The 11,536-nt window shown below is 41.1% G+C and overlaps 2 protein-coding genes across 3 annotated transcripts in view; one reads left to right on the plus strand and one right to left on the minus strand.

Annotated features, from left to right (window-relative positions):
• The window catches only part of LOC111956782 (homer protein homolog 3), a 40,125-nt gene extending 31,572 nt beyond the window's left edge, over nt 1-8,553 (plus strand). For both annotated transcript variants that reach the window (XM_023977396.2, XM_070436728.1), the window contains 3 exons: nt 5,672-5,779; nt 6,134-6,214; nt 7,280-8,553. In XM_023977396.2, the coding sequence (XP_023833164.1) occupies nt 5,672-5,779; nt 6,134-6,214; nt 7,280-7,465 (375 nt within the window). In that variant the 3' untranslated portion in view covers nt 7,466-8,553. The remainder of the gene's footprint in view (nt 1-5,671; nt 5,780-6,133; nt 6,215-7,279) is intronic.
• A 400-nt stretch (nt 8,554-8,953) lies between these two features.
• On the minus strand, nt 8,954-11,016 carry LOC111956783 (ubiquitin-ribosomal protein eL40 fusion protein). The gene is made up of 5 exons (XM_023977397.2): nt 10,854-11,016; nt 10,176-10,287; nt 9,727-9,813; nt 9,240-9,342; nt 8,954-9,113 (listed from the first exon to the last, which is right to left on the minus strand). Exons 2-5 carry the CDS (start codon nt 10,276-10,278, stop codon nt 9,020-9,022), a joined length of 387 nt encoding a protein of 128 aa, XP_023833165.1. The 5' UTR covers nt 10,279-10,287; nt 10,854-11,016; the 3' UTR covers nt 8,954-9,019.
• Between the last annotated feature and the right edge of the window lie 520 nt (nt 11,017-11,536).

Below are 11,536 nucleotides of genomic sequence, written 5' to 3' on the forward strand. Positions count from 1 at the left end.
ATGTAAAGATATGTTACATTTCCGGTTGTAGAATGTAAAGTACAATTAAATACATGACCACGATGAAGATTTTAATTTATTTTCATGTGCTTCATACCTCACCTCACGTTCGCTCACACCATAAATATCTCCATGCTGTGACCTTGAGGTCACATGTTGATAGTTAAGGTCACATCTAATTATCAACGCTGGTGCTGTAAAATGCTGCATACAGAGTTGAGACAGAAGGCGGTGGGGCCAGTGTAGCAGCAAAGCCTTATTCAAACATGAACAGGTGATGAGTCACCGCCGCTGATAATGACAGCGTTTGAACGTCTCCGACATGCCCTTTCTCTGCCGGGGAGGTCATGTAAGTTTTGATTGGGTCATCGTTTTTCAGACAATGGGTTTTCGTTTTATGAAAGTCTTTGGCGAAAAGGGAAAGGACACGTCTGTTGGTAGCTCACTTTATCATCTTTTGACAACACTGGCCTTAAGAGGCCTTTTCACTGAAGCTTTAATCAAGGTGTGTTGGTTGGTTTGGATTACGGGGCACCCCTTGCAGTATGTTAAACATGCTCTTTGCATGTTCTCACTATCCCACGTATGTTTCTAAGGCAGGGGTGTCAAACTAATTTTGCCTGCGGTCCACATTTGGTCTTCACTGAGGTCTGGAGTAGTGCACTGAAATTTGTGTTATAAACTCAGCAAAAAAAGAAACGTCCTCTCACTGTCAACTGCGTTTATTTTCAGCAAACTTAACATGTGTAAATATTTGTATGAACTTAACAAGATTCAACAACTGAGACATTAAACTGAACAAGTTCCACAGACATGTGACACAGAAATGAATAATGTGTCCCCGAACAAAGGGGGGTTCAAAATCAAAAGTAACAGTCAGTATCTGGTGTGGCCACCAGCTGCATTAAGTAGTGCAGTGCATCTCCTCCTCATGGACTGCACCAGATTTGCCAGTTCTTGCTGTGAGATGTTTACCCCACTCTTCCACCAGGGCACCTGCAAGTTGCCGGACATTTCTGGGGGGAATGGCCCTAGCCCTCACCTCCAATCTAACAGGTCCCAACATGCTCAATGGGATTGAGATCCGGGCTCTTGCTGGCCATGGCAGAACACTGACATTCCTGTCTTGCAGGAAATCACGCACAGAACGAGCAGTATGGCTGGTGGCATTGTCATGCTGGTGGGTCGTGTCAGGATGAGCCTGCAGGAAGGGTACCAAATGAGGATGTCTTTCCTGTAAGCGGACAGCGTGGAGATTGCCTGCAATGACAACAAGCTCAGTCCAATGATGCTGTGACACACCGCCCCAGACCATGACGGACCCTCCACTCCAAATCGATCCCGCTCCAGAGTACAGGCCTCGGTGTAACTCTCATTCCTTCGACGTTAACCGCGAATCCGACCATCACCCCTGGTGAGACAAAACGCGACTCGTCAGTGAAGAGCACTTTTTGCCAGTCCTGTCTGGTCCAGTGACGGTGGGTTTGTGCCCATAGGCGATGTTGTTGCCGGTGATGTCTGGTGAGGACCTGCCTTACAACAGGCCTACAAGCCCTCAGTCCAGCTTCTCTCAGCCTATTGCGGACAGTCTGAGCACTGAAGGAGGGATATTGCGAGTTCCTGGTGTAACTCGAGCACTTGTTGTTGCCAACCTGTACCTGTCCCGCAGGTGTGATGTTCGGATGTACCGATCCTGTGCAAGTGTTGTTACACGTGGTCTGCCACTGCGAGGACGATCAGCTGTACGTCCTGTCTCCCTGTCTTAAGCGCCTCACAGTACGGACGTTGCAATTTATTGCCCTGGCCACATCTGCAGTCCTCATACCTCCTTGCAGCATACCTAAGGCACGTTCACGCAGATGAGCAGGGACCCTGTCAGTAGAAAGGCCTCTTTAGTGTCCTAAGTTTTCATAACTGTGACCTTATTTGCCTACCGTTTTTAAGCTGTTAGTGTCTTAACGACCGTTCCACAGGTGCATGTTCATTAATTGTTTATGGTTCATTGAACAAGCATGGGAAACAGTGTTTAAACCCTTTACAATGAAGATCTGTGAAGTTATTTGGATTTTTACGAATTATCTTTGAAAGACAAGGTCCTGAAAAAGGGACGTTTGTTTTTTTGCTGAGTTTATTTCCTTGCCGTCCAAATTAATAAACTTTCCTCTATCCATAGTTTTGGGAATTTTCTATGCTCCCTGACTATCCAGCTTTAATTTCTGTGATTGATAGCAACATGGAAAGAGTGAAGAGATTGTATAAATCTAGATCCAACATAGTTCCGATTTCGTTTTAGTCATTTCAAATGTAGACGGAGGTTGAACCACCGACAGACCGCATTGAAGTTTGACACCAGCTCTAAAGCAGGGTTTCCCAAACTCAGTCCTGCCCGATTCAATTAACCAACTCAAACTTTTTCTTATCAAAGACCCCCAAATAGTAGATCTCCCTACTAAGGTTTTTTTGTTGTAATATATATATATTTTCACATATTTTCATGTGTAGACCTATAGGCTATAATATTCCTATAATGAGTAGTAAATAATACAGGCTTCATACAGACATTGGTATGTCAAGTTCAAGGACTTTTTCAAGCAATTCATTGTAATATTCAAAGACCTCAATTATATATATTGTTATTGGCATAATACAACTACAAAAAAATCTCCTCAAAAAGTATGCATTACCATTTTAAGAATAATGCATTTTATATACCTTTCTAATGACATWATGCATTGGCATTCAAATGATTTATTACATTCTAAAATATGTCAGAATAGTGTGGACATAGATTGGATGTATGAATGGTGATTTGAATACTGGTTGATGTTGCTGAAGCAAGCTCATTAATAAAGTATATTTATTTTATCTTTATTTAACCAGGACAGTCAGTTAAGAACAAGTTCTTACTTTCAATGACAGCCTAGGAACAGTGGGTTAACTGCCTTGTTCAGGGGCAAAACGACAGATTTTTACCTTGTCGCCTCGGGGATTCGATCTTGTAACCTTTCGGTTACTAGTCCAACGCTCTAACCACTAGGCTACCTGCCGCCCCATTGATAAAGTCTATGTGGCGGTAGCAGTAATCTCACCTTCGCCATTGGAGATGTTGGGTCATTGTATCGTGTTTTTAAAACAAACAAGTGACCAAAAATGAGATTCCTATTGTACTGTAACGCTATGTATGAAAAGTTGAAGCCAACATTCGATGTTGTTGTCCTCATAAGAACCCCACATGGTTTTACAACAACAACAGACCAGCACAGCATCCATCAATTGAACAGCAGGCAAAACCTGATCCTAAATTAAATCACTGCATCGAAAAAAATATGATTGTCAGTGGCGGAGGATAGGAGAAACAGAAATATAGATAATATTACCCAACTCATGTTCTACAGGTAGGCTATAATAAAACCAATATCTAATTTAGCGAAAAATAATAGGACTGAATTTTTTTTTGTAAATTTTTTTCCGTGGACCACCCCAGTTTGTAAACCCCTGCTCGAAGGCATTATTAGTCTGAATGCAGAGAATCTCATCCATCTGTGGCTTAGAGTACACATGGATTCCCATTTTACCTCTCACCCCTGAGATATATTTGAGAAATCATATAATACTGTTCTTAATGGATATTCTGTGACGACTAGAGAAGTGGATGATGAGACATTCTCCAATGCCTCATTGCTAGCTGGGTCCATTAAATRTAAAAGCTTTGTCAATTTTTTCCAGTTCTATGTCATCAATATAAGGTCTTTTCAGGGTCGCTGGCTGCTAAGTACTGAGTCACTAGGGAATTTGCTGGCTCCAAGCCTGTTGATGAAATCCTTTGGATTCATCAACATTCGGATTCGACCACTTCAATGGTTTGAGTGGTGCAAGCTTATAATGTCTAGCCAGAGAACATCGATCTCCACAATTATTTTACCACTTCATGCAGTGTTTCACTGTACTGTGGATATACATCAATAGTCCCAGACGATTACGATCCTCCCCGTCTTTACATTAATCGTCCTCTAAAAAGGCAAGCCATCCAGGTCTAGTGGTCCAAGATCTCTCGCTTTCTTGATCTGAATTGGGCGACCAGGTGGCTGAAAATGGTTCACGTCTCCTGGGGGTGAAAGAGAGAGGGGTTTGTAGGACAGCGATATCCTACTTTCAATGCCCTAGTTAGGAGAAAAATGAAAAATCACCAGAGGGAGCTGGCAGCTATCTGCCCACCCCCGCCATACACAGTTAAAAATAATCCAGCCTCTCTCAAGGCTCTCCAAGAGGCAGAGACCTTTTAGAGGTCTCTTTTTACTTTAGCTCCTATTTTACAGGCTGAGTTAACACTGCAGTGAGGTTTCAATTCCCAGTTACCTGATAGTGGTGGTGTCTCGGTCCTTGGCTTGCGCAATGAAGGCAGCAGCCTTGAMCATGGTAAAGGGGGATCAGGGGGATGTTGTATGCTGTGTGTATTATTGAGACCACAATATCTGATCCTTACAGGAGGCATTATGCCTTTGACTTCCAATGAGAGATATTTACTTTAACTACTCTATACTATAGCTTTGTTGCTTGCCAGTTTTTGCATTTGGGGCTTTGTACTGTTGTATATGTTTAGTGTGTATGACTTATTGTTTGGTTAGCAAGAGATGCTGCAGTTTTGCATGTCTATGAACAGTATTTTTAGGGGGCACTGCTGTTACTTAATTGGGTTGAAGAGGGATAAGGGGGTTGGAGGGGTGTATCCTGCGGGAATTATCCAGGTTGAAAGATGGCAGGGTTCCTCACTTTTCCTGTATAACCAAGGACATTTTTATCCATAGATGGGGGAAAGGGTTTTGTATTTTCCTTTACCTGCAGTGTGGTAAAACAAAGTCAAAGCATGGATTGTTCTCAATAACCTGTAAATATCAGGATGTAGGATGGGACAAACCGAACAACTTCAATGACTAATTTCTCTAAACGGGGGGGGACGGACACATCACCTAATTCACTGAGAATACATAGGATGAAGAAACAATACTGCGAGCCGCAGCTCCATACTACTTGTCAGACACATAGAACTGATACTATAAACTTGTTGTTGGGATGGGATTGGCGTGGAGTGTGGGAGGTCCGTGAGTAGCTTTTGACCATTCCTTTGGATTCCTCATGTCTAACTCATTGTTAGAAAAAAGTTAGGTCCAAATCGGATGTTAGATACTATATTTATTGAATGTTATATGAATCCTATACATTAAAATGGCCAATTTGCGTGCAATACAATTAGCTTATATTTCAACCAAATAATGTTGCAGTAATGCTAATCTTATCTGTTTCCAACAACAGAAACCGTTTCAGAAYAATCTGAGATGGTGGGTGTCGAAATCCTCTTTCTTGTGCTTTTTGAGGTGGAACGACCCTATTAAAGAGAAAAGATTCTGAAGGATTTGAATGACCACAACTGGGAATACACTGTAAAATGGCAGGGGCAAGCTGTAAAGACCAGGGATAATTCCTTTCTGGACTCAAGTATAGTACCATTCATGAGTGCAATCGATAAAGTGTCAACAAGAAAGTTGGACCCAGGGGTCCTGTCACACATGTCACAATAACGTTCCCGCTCCCTGTAGAGATCTGACAGGAGCTGCAGTCTCAAGTCTATGATCATTTCCCCTGGTCGTGACTGAAACCTCTCGTCTTTTGGCAGGTGGCTGATCTGGAGGCACATGGCGGACACGGCCCTAGTGACATGCTCAAAGACGAGTTGACTCGTTCTCTGGAGGAACTGGAGGCCCTGCTCAAGGCTAAAGATGAGGTCAGGGGGGCAAGATATACACAGGGGAAACGGGAGGTATTGTAGGTACATTTATATGCCCTCCGGCAACAAGCGTAAGGCTGTTATTCTCATGTTATGGATGAGGGTAGGGGGAGCCGTGTCTAGATCAGACCAAGGCCGAAATTAGCTGGGTTTAAATGTTTTAAATGGGATTTTATACCATTTTATAGATGGAGAACATAGTCTTATCACAAAGATGGCAATTGAGATCAAATCAGTTGTGGTCTTTAAATGGAAGAAAGGCCAATGTGAACCTGTAACCTTCCTTTGTTTTGTGTTGCTGATGGCAAAGGTCCTTGGGCTAACTTGTGAATGATCATGTTTGTTTTCCAGGAAATCCACATTCTGCAGAACAAGAAAGAAGAATACCATGAGATGGAGCAGGAAAGAGAAGAGGCCATACATCGATTACAGGTAGACCTGCACACTGAAGAAGGCGCATTTAGTAAAACCTTGCATGATCAAGAGACTGAAAAAGACTGAAAAACAGCTTCTATCTCAAGGCCATCAGACTGTTAAATAGCCATTACTAGCCGGCTACCACCCGGTTACTCAACCCTGCACCTTAGAGGCTGCTGCCCTATGTACATAGACATGGAATCACTGGTTTAATAATGGAACACTAGTCACTTTTTAATAATGTGTACATACTGCTTTACTCATTTCATGTATACACTGTATTCTATTCTACTGTATTTTAGTCAATGCCACTCCGACATTGCTGGTCCTAATATTTACACAACCGTTCAAAAGTTTGGGGTCACTTAGAAATGTCCTTGTTTTTGAAAGAAAAGCAAATTTTTTGTCCATTAAAATAACATGACATTGATCAGAAATACAGTGTAGACATTGTTAATGTTGTAAATGACTATTGTAGTTGGAAACGGCTGATTTTTTATGGAATATCTAAATAGGCGTACAGAGTCCCATTATCAGCAACCATCACTCCTGTGTTCCAATGGTACGTTGTGTTAGCTAATCCAAGTTTATCATTTTAAAAGGCTAATTGATCATTAGAAAACCCTTTTGCAATTATGTTAGCAGAGCTGAAAACTGTTGTGCTAATTAAAGAAGCAATAAAACTGGCCTTTAGACTAGTTGAGTACCTGGAGCATCAGCATTTGGGGGTTCGATTACAGGTTCAAAACAAATAACTTTCTTCAATAGTCAGTTACAACATTAACAATGTCTACACTGTATTTCTGAGAAATGTTATGTTATTTGAATGGACAAAAATGTGCTTTTCTTTCAAAAACAAGGACATTTCTAAGTGACCCCAAACTTTTGAACGGTTGTGTAAATATTTCTTAATTCTTTTACTTTTAGATTTGTTTGTTGTTGTGAATTGTTAGATACTACTGCACAGTTGGAGCTTGGAACACAAGCATTTCGCTACACCCGCAATAACATCTGCTAAATATGTGACCTATACAATTTGATTTGAACAACAAGCAAGTAGGATGCTCTGTGGTTTCTCAGGAGATGGAGATGCGTAACCTGGAGCTGGAGCGGCGGGTGCAGAACGTGGAGCAGAACCTGTCCGCCTCCCTGGAGGAGCGGGACCGCACGGAGAGTGAAGTGCAGAGGGCCATTGAGATCCTGGACGTCAAGATCTTTGACCTGAACGACCTTCGGCAGAGCATGGTCAAGCTCATTGACAAATAGTGTGAAAGAGAAGAGGATGGGTCTCTTAGCGAAGGCCAATGCAAAGAGAGGAATTTGGAAAAGAGAACGAGCTGGTCCTCTCTTGCTATAAAGCACAACACCACTTCTGCTGTGGGRAGATGGCTGCTCTGGGTCCTTACAGCAGCAGCAGCATCACTGTACAGCTTGTTAAGCGTAGGTTGTGGTGTTACCTAGGCAGTGTATCTGCTATGTCCGATGTTGTGCTGTAATTCATGTTGCTGTCTTAACATTCTAGGCAATGATCTAAATGCTACTGTTCATTTGAGATTAAGAATATTGTCAAGAATGAGAACAATAAGGAGATCATTAGGTGCTTGTAGATATAGTTTTCATACTTTTGAAATCAACTGATTTTATACAAAATTGGGAATGTAATGCTATAATGAGCAATGTGGATTATTCTCCAGTGAGATAAAAAATGGTTTTGAGAGATCTTTCAGTGCAACCAAACTATGTATTTGGAAAGAAGCAGTACACCATGCAGAAAATAGATTTTTTTTTTTTTTTTTATGTGGTTGACAGCTATCACCTCATCCAATTAGAATACAACTCAAGATAATTGACAAAATATTCACTTTTTTTTTTATACATCTGAGCAAAGTTAGTGAAAGTGTCAGAGGCCGAAAGACATGCTGCCGCAGTGGAGTTAACCTGTGACATGTTAACGATTCATGCATCCAATAAGAAACTAAAACGCATGCGTCAAAGAATGAGCGATCTGTAAAGAAACAATGATTCACTGTACTGTTTGACACGTCAGCTGTCTCCGGGTTTGAGTTGTAGATATAGAACTTTATTGGTACCATGGCATGTTGGTAGTAGTGTGATAAGAGGTATGAAGCATGAGGGTATCTTGAATTCCTGTGAATGTTCCATCTAAGAACTAAAGACACCAAAGAGAGTTGAGTTCTCAAAGTAAGAGCTTTCGAAAGCTTGACTCAGCTTCTCCTGTGTTCATAGAATGTTAAATTAAAGCTTAGATTAGTCCTGATAATTAGGTAGATGATTTAGGCGATAAGAATTACATGTAAGTGCTTGCTCTTGCAATAAATCAATGTATAAATTAAGATTTGAGCAGTTGTCTCTAGCCAATTGTCCAGTAGTGAGATTTAATTGATATAAATGTATCATTGACACTTGAATGAATTCATCTGATCAGTGGTTATTTCCCTCCAGCATCTAACCAGTAATAGCAGTAGATGAGGCTTAATGTTTAGCTTAGAGACAATACTATATGCCTTATGTGAGTGGCTGTATTTGCATTTACTGTTAAAGAATGCCTGATGAAATTGCAAGTTTAATTGCACATATATTTAAATCAAGGCACACAAGTGGAGAAAAATTTTGCATTTTTAAATGAGCCTTGTTCAAGGAAATTGTAAAAAAAAAAAAAAAAAAAAAGGACATGGAATAATCAGAAAATTTGCCTTGTTCTGTATAGTAAGTCAAGGTTTATGGTAGCATGAATGACAGTCTTTACCATTTCAATTTTATTATTGAAAACATTGACAAAACATCAAAGAGAATGCTCGTTTACTTCAGCTTCTTCTTGGGGCGCAGGTTGCTGGTGTGCCCACACTTTTTTTTGCGGCAGTTGACTGCACGGGGGTGAAGACGTGCATAGCATCTGAAATGCAGAGAGCACCAACATCATAAATGATAAGACCCCAATCTCCACACAGACCTGGATCAGTAGATGGCTGTAACTTGGTGTACATTTTATTTTGTCTTCAGTTAATGGACGCAGACATACTTGCGGCAGATCATTTTGTCACAGTTGTATTTCTGTGCAAGCTGTCTCAGGGAAGGCTCGATGATACCTCCTCTCAGACGCAGGACGAGATGAAGAGTGGACTCTGGAAAGCAAAGTGGTGACACGTGAACAAGATTACACAGTATTCTTTATTTCATTGTATTTGAAATAAAGGATTGTCCACTCTGTAACACTTGCCACTGTTTTCCATGGAGTATCACAAAATGTGTTTCTAAAAGTTGGACATTTGAACTGACATTGTATTTATATAAACATTTCAATAATGTAGGAGGCATTAAACCTGCTAATATGTGATTTGGGAATATTACAGCATGCATACCATTAGACAGAAGGTCCATAGGTTCCCATGGACTATGAAGAGATGATATAAGCCTCGATGCCATGATTAGGGTAAACACTGAAGACTGAGCAAATGTCCGTCATGGTCTGAACAGTATTATTGATAATTGGATTTGTCAAGTAGTACCTTTCTGAATGTTGTAGTCTGACAGCGTGCGGCCATCCTCCAACTGTTTGCCAGCGAAGATGAGTCGCTGTTGGTCAGGAGGAATACCTGAAAGGGTAAGCAGCAAACATAAGTATGTGCGGCAGAAACCATCCACATGTACCCTAAATGAAGTAGTTGCCCATCTACAAAGATTTAATGTGAAGTTTATGTCCTACTAAGGTTGAAGGATTTAGAGAAGGAAAGCCTGGGCTCTCCAACCTTGTTCCTCTCTTCCTGTAGGTTTTCCCACCAACCCCAGTTGTAACTAAATTGATTCAGTTTTATCAACCAGTTAATTATTAGAAAAGGGTGCGCTAGATTACGGTTGGAGTGAAAACCTACAGTAGCTCTCCAGGAACAGGGTTGACAGCCCTGGGGTAAACTGATCCTAGATCTGGGCCAAGCAACGTTTGCTGAGATTGATTTACCTTCTTTGTCTTGAATCTTGGCCTTCACATTCTCGATAGTATCACTGGGTTCCACCTCAAGGGTGATGGTTTTACCCGTCAAGGTTTTCACAAAGATCTGCATATTTGATGGCTGTAGTAGAAACAAGGCGGGGGTTGCATTTATTAAATTGACAGTAGTTGCTTGTTTCGTAAACATAGCTAGGCCAGTTTCCTAGAAAAATATTCATCCTAGTCCTGGAAGAAAAAAAATGCATGCTCTAATGAGAATGTCTACTTAGCTTTATCATGCGTCTGTCTGGGAAATCAGCAGGCTACTGGTTTCATACATCTAAGTTACTAGTTGGCTGGCAATGATTGTCAGCTTGGTCCGGGCTGTTTAGTTAACTACTTGTCTGAATAACGTTACAGTAATTTATTTCACCAGTCACCCATCTGATAACTATTCCTAGATAACATGATTTAAATATTCGTAATATGGCTGTTGGTTTAGCTAATTTGGAAATGGCCCACGGGTGTTAGTAAGCTAGCCATCAACTAATGTTAGCCCACTAGCCAACCACCTGTTCTCACACACCTTGGAGCTATCAGCCAGCCATTTTCAGATATCTAGACACTTAACTACTGATAGCTGATACTCAACATATGTTCATAACAGAGGATATATTGACGCTTTAGCTAGCTGGTTAAACAACTCACCGTCAAACACCACTGCTGGCTTCAGGAGAACAGAACATCAGGAACTTGAACGTTTTCTTCCTTCTAACACATCATGCACCGTTACCGCCATCTACTGGTCTGGAGGATTCTTGGCGCGTTGACCACCAGACATGATAGGATTGCAAATCGGGATGACAGATCAGTGTTGCAAATCATGCCACGCTGGAAGATAATTGCCTTAATCAGTGTTCTAATGCATCCCGGGCTTTGTCCTTTTCTATATATGTTGTCTTTGGAAGGGTGGAGGCCCAATAAAATCGTTACTGCTGTTGCATGATGCGCAACCAAATTTTGAAATTGCACCTTGCGTATTCTATTACACTATTCTAACTCTCGACAGTAGGTTGAGACCCCGACTGAGTTCACCAAAAACAGTTGCCTGTAGCTCAGGACCTGAAGCAAGGATATGCATATTCTTGATACCATTTGAAATGAAACACTTTGAAGTTTGTGGAAATGTTACATGAATGTAGGAGAATATAACACATTAGATCTGGTAAAAGATAATACATTATCTTTGAAATGCGAGGGAAAGGCCATAATGTATTATGCCAGCCCGGGTGCAATTTAGATTTTGGCCACTAGATGGCAGCAGTGTATGTGTAAAGTTTTAGACTGATCCAATGAACCACTGCATTTCTGTTCAAGCTTTTGTATCAAGA

The sequence above is a fragment of the Salvelinus sp. IW2-2015 genome, linkage group LG32 (genome assembly GCF_002910315.2).
Source record: "Salvelinus sp. IW2-2015 linkage group LG32, ASM291031v2, whole genome shotgun sequence".
In the NCBI taxonomy this organism is placed as follows: domain Eukaryota; kingdom Metazoa; phylum Chordata; class Actinopteri; order Salmoniformes; family Salmonidae; genus Salvelinus; species Salvelinus sp. IW2-2015.